We start from the raw sequence: 20,079 nt of genomic DNA, 5'->3' as shown, positions 1-20,079 counted from the left end.
CCAGCTGGGTAGATTAAATTTCTCCGGCGCCCTGTAATGACGCCAAAAAAAAAAAAACCCGGGCGCGCCTTGTAAGAGGGCGGCCGGGTTTGCGCAGGCGCAGCGCGGCCGCGGGTGGGCGGAACTGGTCGGGATGAGTGGCGGAGGGGCAGAGACCCCTGTGGGTTGTGAGGCCGCCCCGGGCGGTGGCAGCAAGAAGAGGGACTCCCTAGGGACTGCGGGCTCAGCGCACCTCATTATCAAGGGTACGGAGTGTCAGGGCTATAGTTCCTGGTGGATCCCAGCACAGCCTCATCTCCCAAGCGGCGCCCTCTGACCCGGGCCGACCCCCGGCTCCCGGGCTGGCGCGCGTGCGTTTGTGCGGGTGGGGGAGTCGTGATCGGTCCCTGCCTTTTTCCCCGCGCCAAATGCGTCCCGCCACAACCAACCAGCCCAACTCCTCGTGTTTCCCCGCTTTCCTCTGTCGCAGCCTGAGCCATCAGGCCCGCCCCCGTCCATTCCGCAAGCTCAGGACCCCTGGGCGCAGAGCCTTTGGGCAGCGTCGCGACGGACGTGTAGTGGAAAGGTTATTGGACCTGGGAGGCGGGAGGCAGTCGTTTAGGAGTTGAGTGACTTCGGGTCACTGGCTTTACTCACTCTCCTACCCGATCTGTTCCTGGTCGTGCGAGGAGTAAGTGAGATACACTTATGAAGGCGCTCTATAGCACCGTAAAGAACCATTCACATTCAGAAATGTCCATGTGTTCTGTGTGCTTTGAGCTGGGAGAAGGTTACAACCTAGATTCCCACAGAATCTGCATTAGGTTTGACTCCTAAAGCTCACAACGCTGTTTGCTGCGTGAAAGTCTTTGACAGTTGAGTTGTAGTCCTTTATATATACCAGATATATACAGTGCTTGTATTCGTATTTTTTCTACTTGACATGCTTAAGAAGATATGTCCTAATAAAATTCATTAAAATAGAGAATTGAAACCTGCCCATCGTATGTCTGCAAAAAAGAAAAATTTGGGGAACATTGCCAGTGAATGAATATGAATAATACATTGTCTTAGATTTAATTTCTCAAGGAATTTTGAGATTTACATTTTAAACTACATAGTTGTAACTAAGAAGAATAAACTGACTCACCAAAAGACTTAAATTCAGACCTTCTTTTCTTAATGACTTTTTCAGACTTATGATAAAGAGACTTACAATGAACATTCACCACCCACCTTAATAAATAAATTACTAAAAGCCCCACTGTGTCTTGCTCTAATTGCACTAGTTCCCCTCCCTCCTCTCAAGGTAGCCACTATCCAGAATTTGGTGTTTATTATTCTTGTGCATTTCTTTATAGTTTTGTTGCTTCTATCTATATCCCAAAAGGAAATATTTTGAATATTTTAAAGTTTTATGTAAATTGCTTTAATCCTTCTGAAACTTGCTTTTTTATTATATTTATTATAAAATATGTGTTATTTTTTATGTTTATGTTGATAAGTGTAACTCTGATGTATTTATTTTTACTTGGTGATTCACAGAATTCCATTGTATGAGTATGGTTAAGGTGTTTTGCATTTTTTCTTTCGATATTACACCTATGCTGTAATAAATATATATAAATGGCCTTATTCATTTGTGCAAGAGTTTTCTAGGCTACATACCTAGGCATGAAAATGCTAGGTATACATGTCTGCAACTTTATTGGATACTGAAGGATTGTTCTCAAAAGTAGTTGTATCAGTGTACACATCCACTGGCAGTGGATGAGATTTCCTCTTAGTCCATAGTCTAAACTGGATTTTAACCTTCATCTCTTGGTGGGGAAGGGAGAGAGTAAAACAAGCTAGAGATTATGGCATTTAGCATGGATTAACCCTGAATTTCATTTTATCTTTATAGATCTTGGAGAAATTCATTCAAGGCTTTTGGATCACAGACCAGTTATTCAAGGTGAAACTCGTTATTTTGTAAAAGAATTTGAAGTGAGTATTTAAACTTATTTTATAAAAGTACTTCCCTAATTGTTAGTGTGTTATTATACAGAAGAGAAATTCCCCAGTTTTAAAATCTGATTTTAGTTCATGTGTTCATAAAATATACGAAGTAAAAATGATGAAGACGTAAAAATTGTTGTTTTTAATGGAATAAGTTCCATACTAAACAGCAGGAGACGTAAGTTCTGGTGCCTACTCTAGGGTATTTAATGTCTGTTGATCTGAGGTTTTTTTAATCTATAAAATGAGATATAGTGGGGGAAAAAAAGGGATTTTAGAGATTGATGGGTCTGAGTTTTTCAGACTCATTTTCTGTATTTTTTTCCTCAATTGAGACATCACCAATTATTCAAGCAGTCAAATTAAAACTTAAGAATTATCCTTGGCTATTTCCTTTCTTACAGATTCCACATTCAGTGACCACATCTTTTAGACGTTACCTAGATGTTTACCTCATAAATGTCCATTCTTTCTGACAGGTTTTCCTGCTTTATCAACCAAGTCAAATCCAGTTTTCACCCTGCTGCCAGAGGAATCTAACATTATTTCACTTTTTAAAACCTTTGATAATATTTCTGTCCACAGGATAAAGTCCAAGCATTGTTCTGTGACCTGGCTCCTGCTTTTCTAGCATAACCACCTGCTACTCTACCTTACATACTGTGTTCCAGCGACAGTGATGCATGAACATGCCCTCTTGTTTCATATTACTGTAGTTTTGTACATGTATAATTGGTTTATTGTGCTTTAAGCAGTAACTTCTCAAACTGCTGTTGGGATGGTAAATGGTGTTGTGATTCTGTGTAAGTTTCCGTTTTTTGCAAATGATACTGACCAATCAGGATGTGCAAACATGCCAAAAAGAGAGAACCTTTTAATAAACCCAGTTGAGGGTTTATTAAAGATAGAGGCCCAGAGCTGTTGCATTAGATAACCATTTCTGGGTGCAAAAGATGCTGTGACTCAAAAACTGCATAATACTTCACAGGATATGTGCATTTTAGAATATTGTCTGGTACCTAGGAATTAACTAGGTACATAACCAAGTTAATTATACATGTTAAGTAACATGTGTAATTGGTTCAGTTAACATGTTAATTAGTGTGTATAATTGGTTTAGTTAACATCTTAACATGTATAATTGGTTCATTGTTCATTAAGCAGTAAGTTCCCACAATCTGATTATACTACATCGTCATCATTTAAAAAAAATTTTAAGTCTTTTTTACCTTTTTGATATTTATTTATTTGTCATCATTATTTATTATTCTTATTAGGAATAAGAATAATAATGTGGGAGACACAGAAAATTATCCAGAGACTATTCCTTTACCGTGCTGCGTAAAGATGATTACCAATTCTTTAGTAAGAAAGTGGAGGCCAGGCGAGGTGGCTCAAGTTATCCCAGCACTTTGGGAGGCCAAGGTGGGCAGATCACTTGAGGTCAGGAGTTTGAGACCAGCCTGGCCAACATGGCAAAACTCCATCTCTACTAAAAAATACAAAAATTAGCCGGGCATGGTGGCATGTGCCTGTAGTCCCAGCTACTCGGGAAGCTGAGGCAGGAGAATCTCTTGAACCCAGGAGGAGGAGGTTGCAGTGAGCTGAGAACGCTCCATTGCACTCCAGCCCTGGCGATGGAGCGAGACTCTGTCTCAAAAAAATAAAAAAAGAAGAAAGTGGAAATTTCTATACAAACTTGCTATAAGATTTATACAGTGTGTTGTATAAATATGTTTTTAAAATTGTATTGAGTTTTACATGTATAGAATGTGGATTTAGTTCTTAAATGTGGGAGTTATATTTTCTTCTTTTTACTTCACTTCAGCAACCACATTATCAGCAAATCTACCTCTAAAACATATCTTAAATCTTTCTACTTATCCTTCTTGCCATTACCCCCATCCCAACCCAGCTCACCGTCAGCCCTCACCTGGCCACCTGCAGTAGGCCCCTACCTGGTCTCCTTGATTTCAGTCTTATCTCTGTGAAATAACCTTTCTCACCCAGTAGCCAAATGGTCTGCAAATCCAGTTGTACCACACCCTTGCTTAGCCTCCTCCTACTTTGGCTTTTCTTTACATGGACAGTGCACTCCAGCTCCTTGGCTGTACTTAAAAATCCTAGATGATCTCTGACCTCTACTTGTCTTTCCGACTTTATTGTACACAACTCTTCACTCCTTGTGTTTCAGCCACAATTCTTCCTTTCTTTTTCTTTAACACATCACGATTGTTACAGCATCAGCAATTCCATCTTCCTAAGATGCTGCTACTTCTCATTTTTCACATGGCTTATTATTTTTGGTTTAGATTGCAGGTTAAATATCACCTCCAGCCCTTTAATCCAAAGCAGTCACCAGTACACTCTATCATGTCACCCTAATTTACTTCAATATATGGCACTGTATTCATTTTCTAAGTCTATGTAATAAATTACCACAAATTTAACAGGTCAAAACAGCTTATAATAACAGCTGATTATATAAAGTCAAACAAAATGTGTTGAGCACTTATTTTATGTGAGGCATAATATCAGGAAGTAATGATATGCCAGTGAATAAGACAGACGTAGTCCCACCCTTCATTCTTACAGTGCTTTGAAGAATGGTCTTTATTATTGAAGAATGGTCTCTGAAGGGCTCAAGAACATTTTATCAGCTAAGTTTGAGTTGCTTTTCTTGAAAAGTGCTTGATCCAGTCTTTTCACACAGTGACCAACACAAGACCAATTGGTCTTCCCTCCGCAGTTGGTCTTCCTGAGGGTTTAGTGTAGCACAGAACCTCAGGCTCAAATGCCTTTTCTGTCTGTTATACTCTCCTCTCAAATTAGAAGGAAAAAGCTCAACATGTTTCAGAGGCTTTAGGTTTGAATATACATCTGCATTATTTGTACTTCTTTTCTATCTTGGCCAAAACAATGATATCAGATAATTAATAAATGTGGTCTTTGGTTAGATAGAGAAGAGTGGCGAAGCAGAGCTGCTGGTACCTCCTGGAAGTTTCATCTTTTCTGTATCATTTGAATGTAGGTTACTTTACGAAAAAATGGCTAGCACTTAAAACTAAAGTTGTTTATATGTTTAAAAAACTTAAGGTATATGGCAACAATTACCTTTTTCTTTATAAAATTTTATTTGTAAAAGAAGGGAGTAAGTGCCACATGGTGGCAGCATTACTTAAATTATTGAAGTCCTCTTAGGCTATTTTAAGCTCTCTTTTTGTTTTCGTTAGTATTTAAGGACAGTTGACTGTCTGTCTCCTGACTTTATACAAACTCGTTTTCCGTTGATTCCAATGAACATTATGGACAGAGATTCATAAGGATCTCATCTTTCAGATGGAATCCTTCCAGTGAGTATTAATGTAATACTATCAGTGGGTAAAGGCATTGTCCTCTGTGCCACTGTCTTTCTAGCCTTGGAGGAACTGTTACGGCCTTTCTCATGTGGAGCAGAACAGAGACTCATGGTAGTCAACAAGTATTTAGACATGCTTATAGAGTATATAGTCCTGTATAAGTTCCTTATTTAGTTTTTAGCAAACTTTATTCATGCAATGCTTTATGGAACAGTTGTTGAATACCTACGTATATCAGTAAGGAATGTGTTTAGTTAATAGTGACAGAGATCTGAAAAATAGTGGATTTAACAAGTGATTAATTTTCTATCACAATATGCAGAGTTTAGAGTTAGCTTAGGGCTGGAATGGTGGCCCTATGACGTTAGCTTTTTCTTCCAGTTTTACCTTCTATCCCCCTGGGATGTTGCCTTTGTCCTTATGCTTACAAGGTGGCATTTTTTGTTTTGTTTTGAGACAGGGTCACGCTCTGTAACCCAGCCTGGAGTGCAGTGGCACGATCATGGCTTACTGCAGCCTCAACCTGCTGGGTTCAAGCAGTCTTCTTACTTCAGCCTCCCAAGTAGCTGGGACCACAGTAACCCGTCCTCTGAATGGAGCTGCATAGCTCCCCTCTCTGTTCTTAGTTGTGTTTGTCTTTGAACTGAGAGACCATTTTCTTGTACATGTAAATTAGTCTCTGCCATAAGGAATGAAATAGTTTCCACTACTCTCTCTTGATTCTTCCAGATTACAATGCCATGGCCGGCTGTTTGTTTGTTTTTTTTAATTTTCATAGAGACAGGGTCTCACTATGTTGCCCATGCTGGACTCGAACTCCTGGGCTCAATTGATCCTCCTACCCCAGTCTCCAAAAGTACTGAGATTATAAGCATGAGCCACCATGCTCGGCCTACAAGGTGGCTTTTGGACCTCCAGCCATTACATGTGCATTTCATGTAGCAAAAAGGAAGGCAGGTAGGAAATAGCCAGCAGTCTCTGTTATAGGCATGTTACCACTCCAAATAAAATTTAGGTGTTGATAGCAAGAGAGAAGGGAATGGAGGCAGAGGTACCAGGCATACAAGACGTGTAAAAATAAATAGGAAACAATTCCTACCTCCATGAAGTTTACCATCTAGGGAGAAGAAAGGCATGTAAACAAAGAGTCATCATGGTGTAATTGTTATAATAAAATAAGCACAAAAGACTTGAGAGCTCAGAAGAGGAAACAACTCGAGAAACAACTTCTAAGAGAGCTCAGGGAAATTTTCATAGAACGGGTGATGTTTGGACTGAAAGAAAAATAAGTGTTAGGAAAAATGAAGCAAATGTTGGTTAAAATTAGAGGCAAAAAGAAAAGTATTTAATAGTGCAGTAATTATAAGAGTTGAGAGGGGTTGTTTTAATTAATTCTAATGTGGGTTAAATTGATGAAGAGAAAATTCCCCCAAAGGCAGCACAAGAATTTCACTTGGTCTCCTGATTCCTTGTTTTTGGTTATAGGTTACTAGAGACGCTGTCAGGTTAAAACATCATTTTATCAGTGTCTGTTCCATATAACACATGATAAGTATGTTTATACACCATATGGTTTTAAATCTTGTGACTGATTTAAATTATATCAGTCTCATTTTCTCTCTAATGCTATCAGATTACATCAGAAAGCAAGCTTTATGAGTGCTGAGCTTTGCGCTGAGAATTTTCACGCCAGAAACAATATACATATATAAATAAACAAATGTTAGTTTATATTCTTCCTTGTGTGATAAGTGTGAACAGTACCCCTCAGTTAAAAATATCAGCATAAAAACAAACGCACACCAGTTGGTGAGTTTAAGGGAAGAGACTTTCTAACGTCTTTTTTGTATAATAGTGTCGTGGGTTTTTTGGGGTTTTTTTTTTTTTTGTCTTTTCTTTTTTTCTTTTTCTTTTTTTCTTTTTTTTTTTTTTTGAGACAGTTTCACTCTTGTTGCCCAGGCTGGAGTACAATGGTGCGATCTCAACTCACTGTAACCTCCACCTCCCAGATTCAAGCGATTCTCCTGCCTCAGCCTCCCAAGTAGCTGGGATTACAGGCATATACCACCACGTCCTGCTAATTTTGTATTTTTTTAGTAGAGAACAGGGTTTCACCATGCTGGCCAGGCTGGTCTTAAACTCCTGACCTCAGGTGATCCAACTGCCTCAGCCTCCCAAAGTGCTGGGATTACAGGCGTGAGCCACCACGCCAGGCCTTTTTTTGTCCTTTAAATTGATTATTAATGGGTTGTTAGAGAGATATGGCTACTAATTCACTTACTGTGTGTAGCTACCAGTTTGCTTGCTACAATAAATAAGCCTTTAAATAAGTAGTTCTCTTAGTAGGTCATGGACTCTTTTAATAATTTTTTTCCCCAGAAAAATGCATAGAGAACATATGTCTTCAATTTGACTACAATTTCAGGAGCACCCTGGAACCCCAAAGCCCATTTATAGGCCCCAGAATAATAACCTATCCTCTGAATGGAGCTGCATAGCTCCACTCTCTGTTCTTAGTTGTGTTTGTCTTTGAACTGAGAGACCATTTTCTTGTACACGTAAATGAGTCTCTGCCATAAGCAATGAAATAGTTTCCACTACTCTCTCTTGATTCTTCCAGATTACAATGCCATCTGGAGAAGGTGGCAGTGGCGGTGGCATAGTTTTATGTTTTGTTTTTTTTCCCCCTCGAATATGTCTAAAAGCAGAGCAATTAGCACAGCAAAACCAATCTACATCTGTAATAAAACCAGGCAACAGGGTACCCGTGATACCAATGGCCAAGTCACCAACAGCTAAAAGACTTCTGTGGTATCAGAACTGCCAGAGGGAGTGGAAAGAATGCAGAGGGACTTGTGAGAGCCTTGAGTGCTAGAAAAAGTCTATATCACGTTTCTGTTTAAGAAAGGGAATTTAAAAGTATGTACAATATATTGGTATATTTCAGAAATATTGTGGGTTTGGTTACAGGCCTCTGCAATGACGTGAATATTGCAATAAAGCAAGTTAAACAAATTTCTTGGGTACCCAATTAATAGAAAAGTATGTTTACACTATCCTGTAGTCTATTAAGTTTGCAGTAGCATTATGTCTAAAAAGCAATGTACATACCTTAATTTAAAAATACTTTCTTGCTAAGGCTGCTAATAATCTGAGCCTTCAGCAAGTCATAATCTTTTTGCTAATGGAGAATCTCATTTCGATGTTGATGGCTGCTGACTGATCAGGGTGGTGGTTGCTGAAGATTGGGGTGGCTGTGGCAATTTCTTAAAATAAGACAACAGTGAAGTTTCCCACATCAATTGACTCTTCCTTCTACAAAGATTTCTCTGTAGCATAAAATGCTGCTTGGTAGCGTTTTACCCACAGTCGAAGTTTTTTCGAAATTTCAGTCTTCTCAAACCCTGCTGCTGCTTTATTAACTAAGTCTATATAATATTCTAAACCTTTTATTGTCATCTCAGTCGTGTTCACAGCATTTTCAATATGTCTTTCTAAGTGTAATCATTTCTGGCTTTTGATTAAAGTGGGAGTTGTGCAACTCTTCCTTTACTTAAACACGTACAGGCCATTGTAGGGTTGTTAATTGGCCTAATTTCACCAGGAGTAGATTCCATCTCAAGAAACTGCATTCTTTGCTCATCCATAAGAAGCAGCTCCTCATCTGTTCAAGTATTATTATGAGATGCAGCAATTCAGTCACATCTTCAGGCTCCACTTCTTTTTTTTTTTTTTTTTTTTTTTTTTGAGACGGAGTGTCGCTCTGTTGCCTGGGCTGGAGTGGTGCAGTGGCGCAATCTTGGCTCACTGCAAGCTCCGCCTCCTGGGCTCACGCCATTCTCCTCCCTCAGCCTCCCGAGTAGCTGGGACTACAGGCACCCGCCACTGTGCCGGGCTAATTTTTTTGTGTTTTTTTAGTAGAGACAGGGTTTCACCGTGTTAGCCAGGATGATCTCGATCTCCTGACCTCGTGATCTGCCAGCCTCAGCCTCCCAAAGTGCTGGGATTACAGGCGTGAGCCACCACACCCGGCCTTCAGGCTCCACTTCTAATTCTAGTTGTTTTGCTTTTTCCACCCCATCTATAATGGCTTCCTCAGCTGAAGCCTAGAACTGCTCAAAGTCACCCATGAGGGTTGGAATCAACTTCTTCCAAACTCCTGTTAATGTTGATAGTTTGACCTCTTCCCATGAATCATTAATGTTCTTAATGGCATCTAGAATGGTGAATCCTTTCCAGAAGGTCTTCAATTTACTTTGCCCAGATCCATCAGTGAAATCGCTGTCTGTGGCAGCTATTAAGAAATTTATTCCTTAAATAATAAGTCTTGAAAGTTGAAATGATTTCTTAATCCATGGGCTGTAGAATGGATGTTGTAGGCTGGGCGCAGTGGCTCACGCCTGTAATCCCAGCACTTTGGGAGGCCGAGGCGGGCGGATCACAAGGTCAGGAGATCAAGACCATCCTGGCTAACACGGTGAAACCCCATCCCTATTAAAAATACAAAAAAATTAGCCAGGCGTGGTGGTGGGCGCCTGTAATCCCAGCTACTTGGGAGGCTGAGGCAGGAGAATGGCGTGAACCTGGGAGGCGGAGCTTGCCGTGAGCCAAGATTGCGCCACTGCACCCCAGCCTGGGTGGCGAGACTCCGTCTCAAAAAAAAAAAAAAAAAATGGATGTTGTATCAGCAGACGTGATAACAACACGCATCTTCTTGTCTATCTCCATCAGACCTCTAGGGTAACCAGGTGTATTGTCATTGAGCAGTGATGTTTTGAGAGGAGTCTTTTTTTCTGAGCAGTAGGTCTCAGCACTGGGCTTCAGTAAACCATACTGTAAACAGATGTGCTGTCATCCAGGCTTTGTTGTTCCTTTTATAAAGCACAGGCAGAGTAGATTTAGTATAATTTTTTATGACCCTAGGATTTTTGGAATGGTATGTGAGCACTGGCTTCAACTTCAAGTCACCAGCTGCATTAACCCCTAACAAGAGAGTTAGCTTGTCCTTTGAAGCTCTGAAACCAGGCATTGACTTCTCTCTAGCTATGAAAGTCCTAGATGGCATTTTCTGCTAATAGCAGGCTGTTTCATATACATTGAAAGTCTGTTGTTTAGTGTAGCTACTTCAGCAATGATCGTAGCTAGATCTTGCAGTCTACGTTAGCACTTGTTGCTTCACCTGGCACTTGTATGTTAGGAGATGTTGTCTTTCCTTAAATCTTATGAACCAACCTCTGCTGGCTTGGCTTCAAACCTTCCTTCTGCAGCTTCCTCACCTCTCTCGACCTTCATAGAATTGAAGAGAATTAGGGCCTTCCTCTCGGTTAGGCTTTGACTTAAGAGAATGTTGTGGCTGGTTTCATCTTCTCTCCAGACCACTCAAACTTTCTCCCTATCAGCAATAAGGCTGTTTCACTTTCTTATCATTCGTGTGTTCACTAGAATGACTTTTTTTTTTTTTTTGAGATGGAGTCTCACTCTGTCACCAGGCTGGAGTTCAGTGGCGCAGTCTCAGCTCACTGCAGCCTCCACCGCCCGGGTTCAAGTGATTCTCCTGCCTCAGCCTCCTGAGTAGCTGGGACTACAGGCGTGCACCACCCTGCTCAGCTGATTTTTGTATTTTTAGTAGAGACAGGGTTTCACCATGTTGGCCAAGATGGTCTCAATCTCTTGACCTTGTGATCTGCCCACCTCGGCCTCCCAGTGGAATAACATTTTTAATTTCCTTCAAGAATCTCCCTTTTCCACTGGGCACAGTTGCTCATGCCTGTAATCCCAGTACTTTGGGAGGCCAAGGCGGGTGGATCACCTGAAGTCAGGAGTTCAAGACCAGCCTGGCCAACATGGCGAAACCCTGTCTCTACTAAAAATACAAAAAAATTAGCCAGGCATGGTGGCGCTCGGCTGTAGTGCCAGCTACTTGGAAGGCCGAGACATGATAATTGTTTGAACCTAGGCGGCAGAGGTTGCAGTGAGCCGAGATCACACCGCTGCCCTCCATTCAGGGTGACAGAGTGAGATTCTGTCTCAATAAAAAAAAAAAAAAAAAATAGAAGTTTCTTTTCCATTCTCATCTTGGCTAAATATCTGGTGCAAAAGGCCTCGCGTTCATCCTGCCTTGGCTTTCAACATGTGTTCTTCACTAAGTGTAATCATTTCTAGCTTTGGATTAAAGTCAGAGATGTATGACTCTTTATTTACTTGAGCACTTAGAGGCCATGTGGGGTTATTAATTGGCCTAATTTCAGTGTGTCACAGGGAATACGGAGGCCCAAGGACAGGGAAAGAGATCAGGGAATGGCCAGTCAGTGGAGCAATGAGAACAGACCCAACAGTCATAGATTAAGTTCATGGTCTTATATGATTGTGGTTTGTGGCGCCCCAAAACTATGACAACAGTAACATCAAAGATCGCTGATCACAGATCACCCTAACAGATGTAATAATAATGAAAACTTGTGAAATTTTATGAGAATTACCCAAATGTGACAAAGGGACACAAAGTGAGCTCATGCTGATGGAAATATGGCACCAACAGACTTGGTTGAAACAGCGTTGCCACAAACCTTCAATTTGTAAAAAACATAGTATCTGCAAAGCATAGTAAAGTGAGGTATGCTTGCGTACACTTAGAAGTATATACATCCGCCGGACACAGTGGCTCACACCTGTAATCCCAGCACTTTGGGAGGCTGAGGTGGGTGGATTGCTTGAGCTCAGGAGTTTGAGACCAGCCCTGGGCAACATGATGAAACCCTGTCTCTACAAAGAATACAAAAATTGGCCGGGCATAGTGGCTTGTGCCTGTTCTCTCAGCTACTTGGGGGCTGAGGCGGGAGGATTGCTTGAGCCTAGGAAGCGGAGGTTGTAATGAGCCAGGATCATGCCACTCTACTCCAGCCTGGGCAACAGAGTGAGACCCTATCTCAAAAAAAAAAAAAAAAACAGTATATACATAATTATATACACATTGACATGTATGCATTTATATATGCATGTATGTACTTAAAACAGTGGTTGGATAAGTTGTTAATAATTACCTAAAGGGAAAGCTATGGAGGAGATAGGGTGCAAAGGATAGGAGTAGAAGCTAGACGTCTTTGAATGTATTTTGTTCTACAGATGTAGTTTTGGAGCTATATAAATGTTTTACATAATTTAAATTTTAAATTTAAAGAGCAATTCCTAAAAATCAAGTAAAATTTACAGAATCAAGCCTGTGTTTTTGGATGTGACATTGCTACTCAGAGAGAAATTGTTCCACGTTCTTTCTTTCCTTTCTTTCTTTTTTTTTTTGAGATGAAGTCTTGCTCTTGTCCCCCAGGCTGGAGTGCAGTGGCGCGATCTCGGCTCACTGCAGCCTCCGCCTCCCAGGTTCAAGCGATTCTCCTGCCTCAGCCTCCCGAGTAGCTGGGATTACAGGTGCCTGCCACCATGCCTAGCTAATTTTTGTATTTTTAGTAGAGATGGGGTTTCACCATGTTGGCCAGGCTGGTCTTGAACTCCTGACCTCGTGATCTGCCCATCTCGGCCTCCCAAAGTGCTGGGATTACAGGCATGAGCCACCGCGCCTGGCCTCTTTCCTTCCTCCCCTCCCTTCCCCTCCCCTCCTCTCCTTTCTTTCCTTTCTTTTCTTTCTTTTGAGGTGGAGTCTCTTTCACCTAGGCTGGAATGAAATGGTGTGATCTCGACTCACTGCAGCCTCTGCCACCCTGGGTTCAAGCGATTCTCCTTCCTCAGCCTCCTGAGTAGCTGGTATTACAGGCGCTCACCACCACGCCCAGCTAATTTTTGTATTTTTAGTAGAGATGGGGTTTCACCATGTTGGCCAGGTTGGTCTTGAACTCCTGACCTCAGGTGATCCACCCACCTCGCCCTCCCAAAGTTCTAGGATTACAGGCGTGAGCCACCATGCCCAGCCAACTCTTCCACATAATTTCAAGGCACGATGATTTGACTTTACATCCTAGTGAAATATACCTTCAAAACAAAAAGTTAAAAAATATATATTAAATTTCTTTTTTTAGTAATCATTTTGTTGATGCTAGTATTGGTATTATGACTTGACTGAATCAGTGATAAATAATTATGTTGGTGTTTTGATAACTGGAAAGAAACAGATAAGACAGAAGAGGGTAATTAGAACTTCTATGGTCTTGAATTTGAGTTTGACTATCAATATGAACTCAGGATATATCTATTTTTTTAAAAAATACGTATTTCCTAGCCTTGTCCACTGAAAAGTTAGAAACAGTGACCAACCCAATAAAAGTGAGCAGCCTTAGTGCTCAGTCTCCGAATTCCATTTCTACATCCCAGTGGGAGTTAGACACCTGCTCATTCCAAGTCCAGAGCAGGAGATGGAGAGGATGAACCTTGAGTATCAGATCATGCCAGAAAGCAAATGAGCTACTAAAAAATACGAGAGTTTTGTCTGAAGCATTCCAGAGCCAGCTTGAATAGGCTCCCACTGGACAAAGCTGGGATAATCTCAGTACCAATTATCTGGTGCAAAAGGCCTTGCGTTTGTCCTGTGAGAAATACTGCGATGGATTGAAAAACTTCAAATATCTCTAAATCTATGAGTCATAGGGATATGTACAAACAAACAAAAAACCTTTCTAATCACCTTTAGTGGATACTAGGAAGCCAACTCATTATTTTTGAAACTGGTAAATACGGGAGAAAGAATCAAGTGTTCTGTTTTGCCTTTTATATGTGAACATTCCTCAGAATAACCAAGTTGTTGATGGGGGCAGTTTTTCTTCATAGAGTATTTCTGCTAGTAAACAAAGACAGAATGCTACCAAGATGCTGTTGAGAGTATACAACCCATGTCTGAAAAATTCTTGCAAACAAAAGACAGAACCCTGAATTTGATCAGGGCTTTAGTTCTAACGACTAATTTACAGGAAAGAGAACAGACGAAGGAGTATGTTAAATTACACCATGGGGATTCATTCAGCAAACAACAGACTATGGGAAACTGTGCAGAACAAATGACTCACTTTTTTCCAACAAATTGCAAGGGAAAAAGTGAAAGGGGAAATCTATTGGTTAAAAAGGACTTAAGAAACATATTAATCAATTGCAGTATATAAAACTCGTTTAGGTTGTGGTTCAAACAAACTGGGGGATAAAAAACATTTATAGGACATTTGAGGGAATGTGAACACTACTTTGATATTAAAAAATGGTTGGCCAGGCGTGGTCAACAAATGTCTTTTATAGAGAGATGGGACAATTCTGTCTCTATAAAACATACAAAAATTAGCCAAGTGTCATAATGTGTGCCTGTAGCCCCAGCTACTTGGAAGGCTGAGGTAGGAGGATTGCTTGAGCCAGGAAGGCAGAGGTTGCAGTAAGCCAAGATTGTGCCACTGCACTCCAGCCTAGAAAACAGAGCCAGACCTTGTCTCAAAAAAAAAAAAAAAAATTACTGTTGACTGTGTGTGTGTGTGTGTGTGTGTGTGTGTGTGTGTGTGTGAGAGAGAGAGAGAGAGAGAGAGGTGGACTTATTGTTTGTTTAAGGCAAGTCTCGTTTTGAAGATATTAATGTATGTTGAGATCAAGCATGGTGGCTCCTGCGTGTAATTCCAGGACTTTAGGAGTACAGGGTGGGAGGATTGCTTGAGCCCAGGAGTTTGAGGCCAGCCTGGACAACAAAGTGAGACCCTGTCTCTACAAAAAATTTTAAAAAAAGAAAAATGAGCCAGGTGTGGTGGTGTGCACCTGTCATCCCAGCTACTGGGAGGCTGAGACAGAGGATTGCTTGAGCCCAGGAGTTCAAGGCTGCAGTGAGCCATGATCACACCACTGCACTCCAGCAGTAGTGTGATCTCAGTGACAGAACAAGACCCTGTCTCTACAACAACAACAACAACAAAAGATACAGGTTGAAATATTTAACAGTTGAAATGATATACTTTCTAGGATTTGCTTCAAAATAATCTAGAGGGAATGAGGTGTGGAGCATTATGGAGGGGAAAAAATCAGTCATGAGAATTGTTGAAGCTTGGAGTATATGAGACTTCGTTATATTATTCTCTCACAACTTTTGTGTAAGTTGTTAATGTTTTATTATGGGAAAATTCGAAAAAGTAAGAAGCTGGCCTTATAAGAATGGCTCAAAAAAAATAAAAAGCTCAGTAACATAACTAACCTATTATTTTTTCATAGTCAAGTTTACCACTCTTTTTTTTTTAGTAACTTCTTGTTTTAATTTTAGATTTGTAGAAAAATTGCAAAGATAGTACAGATAATTCCCATGTACCCCTGTATTAGTCCATTTTCATGCTGCTGATAAAGACATACCCAAGATTGGGAAGAAAAAGAGGTGTAATTGGACTTACAGTTCCACGTGGCTGGGGAGGACTCAGAATCATGGTGGCTGGTGAAAGGCACTTCTTGCATGGTGGCGGCAAGCGAAAATGAGAAGGAAACAAAAGCAGAAACCCCTGATAAGCCCATCAGATCTCGTGAGACTTATTCACTGTCATGAGAATAGTACGGGAAAGACCGGCCCCCGTGATTCAATTACCTCCCCCTGGGTTCTTCCCACAACACGTGGGAGTTCTGGGAGATACAATTCAAGTTGAGATTTGGGTGGGAAGAGAGCCAAACCATATCATTTCACCTTTGGCCTCTCCAAATCTCACATCCTCACATTTCAAAACCAATCATGCCTTCCCAGCAGTCCCCCAAAGTCTTAACTCATTTCAGCATTAATCTCAAAAGTTCACAGTCCAAAGTCTCCTCTGAGACAAGGCAAGTCCCTTTCACCTATAAGCCTGTAAAATCAAAAGCGAGGTAGTTACTCCCTAGATACAATGGGGGTACAGGTATTGGGTAAATACAGCCATCCCAAATGGGAGAAATTCGCCAAAACGAAGGGATTACAGTGCCCATGCAAATCCGAAATCCAGTGGGGCAATCAAATTTTAAAACTCCAAAATGATCCCCTTTGACTCCAGGTCTCACATTCAGGTCACACTGATGCGAGAGGTGGGTTCCTATGGTCTTGGGAGGCTCCAGCCCTGTGGCTTTGCAGGGTACAGCCTCCCTCCCAGCTTCTTTCATAGGCTGGCATTGAGTGTCTGCGGCTTTTCCAGGTGCATGGTACAAGTTGTCAGTGGATCTACCATTCTGGGGTCTGGAGGACGGTGGTCCTCTTCTCACAACTCCACTAGGCAGTGCCCCAGTAGGGACTCTGTGTGGGGGCTCCGACCCCACATTTCCCTTCTGCACTGCCCTAGCAGAGGTTCTCCATAAGGCCCCCACCCTTGCAGCAAACTTTTGCCTGGACATCCAGGAATTTCCTTACATCTTCTGAAATCTAGGCAGAGGTTCCCAAACCTCCATTCTTGACCTCTGTGCACCCACAGGCTCAACATCATTTGGAAGCTGCCAAAGCCTGGGGCTTCCACCCTCTGAAGCCACAGCCCAAGCTGTACGTTGGCCCCTTTCAGCCACTGCTGGAGTGGCTGGGACACAGGGCACCAAGTCCCTAGGTTGCACACAGCATGGGGGCCATGGACCTGGCCCAGAAACCACTTTTTATCCCTAGGCCTCTGGGCCTGTGATGGGACAGCCATGAAGACCTCTGACATGCTCTGGAGACATTTTCCCCATTGTCTTGGGGATTAACATTTGGCTCCTTGTTACTTATGCAAATTTCTGCAGCCGGCTTGGATTTCTCCTAAGAAAATGAAATTTTCTTTTCTTTCGCATTGTCAGGCTGCAGATTTTCCAAACTTTTATGCTCTGCTTACCTTATAAAACTGAATGCCTTTCACAGCACCCAAGGCACCTCTTGAATGCTTTGCTCCTTAGAAATTTCTTCCACCAGGTACTCTCAATGATCTCTCTCAGGTTCAAAGCTCCACAAATCTCTAGGGCAAGGAAAAAATGCCGCCAGTCTCTTTGCTAAAGCATAACAAGAGTCACCTTTGCTCCAGTTCCCAACAAGTTCCTCATGTCCGTCTGAGACCACCTCAGCCTGGACCTTATTGTTCATATCACCATCAGCATTTTTGTCAAAACCATTCAGCGAGTCTCTAGGAAGTTCCAAACTTTCTCACATTTTCCTATCTTCTTCTGAGCCCTCCAAACTGTTCCAACCTTTGCCTATTACTCATTTCCAAAGTTGCTTCCACATTTTCTGCTATCTTTTCAGCCACGCCCCACTCTACTGGTACCAATTTACTGTATTATCTGTTTTCACTCTACTGATGAAGACATACCCAAGACTGGAAAGAAAAAGAGGTTTAATTGGACTTAACAGTTCCACATGGATGGGGAGGCCTCAGAATCATGGCAGGAGGTGAAAGACACTTCCTTCTTTTTTTTTTTTTTGAGACAGAGTCTCGCTCTGTTGCCCAGGCTGGAGAGCAGTGGCACAATCTTGGCTCACTGCAACCCCCACCTCCCGGGTTCAAGCGATTCTCCTGCCTCAGCCTCCTGAGTAGCTAGGACTATAGGCATGCACCACCACACCTCGCTAATTTTTTTGTATCTTTAGTAGAGATGGGGTTTCACCATGTTGGCCAGGCTTGTCTCAAACTCCTAACCTCATGATCCACCCACCTCAGCTTCCCAAAGTGCTGGGATTACAGGCGTGAGCCATCACGCCTGGCCTGAAAGGCACTTCTTACGTGGTGGTAGCAAGAGAAAATGAGGAAGAAGCAAAAGTGGAAACCCCTGATAAGCCCATCAGAGACTTATTCACTATTACGAGAATAGTATGGGAAAGACCAGCCCCCATGATTCAATTACCTCCCCCTAGGTCCCTCCCACAACATGTGGGAATTCTAGGAGATACAATTCAAGTTGAGACTTGGGTGGGTACACAGCCAAACCATATCAACACCTCACCTAATTTCTTTTGTTATTTAATTTTACATTACCATGCTGCATTTGTAAAAGCTAAGAAACCAACATTGATACATTACTGTTAATGAAACACCAGACTTTATTTGAATTTTACCAGTTTTTCTATTACAGTCCCCTTTCTGTTCCAGAATCTAATCTGGGGTACCACATTGCATTGAATGATCATGCCACCTTAGTCTTTGGTCTGTGACAGTTCCTCAGCCTTTCCTTATTTTTTATGACCTTTACATAAGTCTTGAATACTGGCTAGGTATCCAATCTGGGTTTGTCTGTTGTTTTTCTCATGACTAGACTGGGGTTATGGGTATTGGGAAAGAATACCACAGAGATGAAGTACCCTTATCACATTACATCAGTGGGTGCATGCTATCAACATGACACCACTGATAATATGAACCTTCTTGGCTTGGTTGAAGTATTATTGCATTTGCTAGTTTTCTCTAGTATCATGTTGCTAGTTTCCTCTACTATAATGTTAATATTTTTCCCTTTCCCTGTTCTAATCTTTGGAAGCAAGTTACTAAGTATAGCCCACGCTCATTTTGGGCAGGGAGGGTGGTTTTGCTCTACTTTCTGGAATGGAGATGTTTTCGGGGTTCCTAAAACCACCTGCAGGTTCAGTGATTCACTAGAAGAACTCACAGGAGTCAGCATATGGCCATACTTGTGGCAAGCTCTTTTATGGCAAAAGAATACAAAGCAGTGTCAGCAAAGGGAAAAGGTGCTTGGGAAACAGTCTGGAGGAACCCAGGTAGAAGCTTCCAAGAGTCCTCCCCCAGTGGAGTCACACAGGATGCACTGAATTCCCCTTGTGACAAGTTGTGGCAACACATGTAAAGTGTAATCTTACAGGGAAGCTTGCCTGAGCCTAGGAGTCCAGGGGTTTTATTGGGGACTGATCAAGGAGGCATCCTCTGCCTAGCACATTCAACATTTTCAGACTTCCAGAAGGAAAGAGGTATTCAACATTAATCACATTGTTTGTGTAAACCAGGGGTGTCCAATCTTTTTGCTTCCCTGGTCTACAATGGAAGAAGAATTGTCTTGGACCACACATAAAATACACTAACAGTAACAATAGCTGATGAGCTAAAAAAGAAAAAAATAATCGCAAAAAAATCTCATAATGTTTTAAGGAAGTTTTATAATTTGTGTTGGGCTGCATTCAAAGCTGTCTTGGGCCGCTTGCAGCCCGTCTGCCGCGGGTTGGACAAGCTTGGTGTAAACCATTTAGGCACAGTGAACCACTTTTATAATTTATGGAAGGGTTTTATACCAACGTAGGAAACTGTTTACTAGTTAAGTTTCCAGCCCCCAGCCAGGGCCAACCTTATGAGGAGGCCTTTGTTATGATAATAGCATCAGGCCTTCAGTGTTCTTTTCTATATAGGGAAGTATCTACATATTACTTTTACTACCCATTTTTATTTTGAGAAAAAAAAGGAATCAGATAAAAAATACAGCACATAATAATAGAAGCTATATGATAGAATGACAAAATGAAATTTAAGATCAGATCAGGGGTGTTTAATTTCCTTCTAATAAAATATGTGGCAATCTGGACCATTTTTCTGGTTTTTTTAGTATTTCTCTTGCCAATTTTTTAACATTGCTATAAAAATATTACTCATATTGCAACTTTTGGAGCATTTCATAATTTTAAAAATGCCTCTGGGTTATGAGGCATTTATTGCCAAATAATTAGAAGAAAGCTGCATAAATTTTCAGTAATAAGTCATAACCTAACAACCAAAACCTGGGTGGATATCTTAGAAAGTAATTACTAAGATTTAGGCCAGGTGCGGTGGCTCATGCCTGTAATCCCAGCACTTTGGGAGGCCGAGGCAGG

At 41.5% G+C, this 20,079-nt stretch overlaps 1 protein-coding gene across 2 annotated transcripts in view; it reads left to right on the top strand.

The window, feature by feature from the left end:
- The first annotated feature begins 79 nt into the window (after positions 1-79).
- Positions 80-20,079, top strand: part of BLOC1S5 (biogenesis of lysosomal organelles complex 1 subunit 5) — a 45,883-nt gene continuing 25,883 nt past the window's right edge. Inside the window, exons 1-2 of one of the 2 annotated variants that reach the window (XM_024248954.3) lie at positions 80-245; positions 1,886-1,968. In XM_024248954.3, coding sequence (XP_024104722.2) covers positions 134-245; positions 1,886-1,968 — 195 coding nt within the window. In that variant the 5' untranslated portion in view covers positions 80-133. The remainder of the gene's footprint in view (positions 246-1,885; positions 1,969-20,079) is intronic. The other variant, XM_024248955.3, reaches the window with a different exon arrangement.

Source organism: Pongo abelii, chromosome 5 (assembly GCF_028885655.2).
Source record: "Pongo abelii isolate AG06213 chromosome 5, NHGRI_mPonAbe1-v2.0_pri, whole genome shotgun sequence".
NCBI classification, from domain to species: Eukaryota; Metazoa; Chordata; class Mammalia; order Primates; family Hominidae; genus Pongo; species Pongo abelii.
The sequence above is the reverse complement of the archived record's forward strand: the minus strand, read 5'-3'. Positions and strand labels throughout refer to the sequence as shown.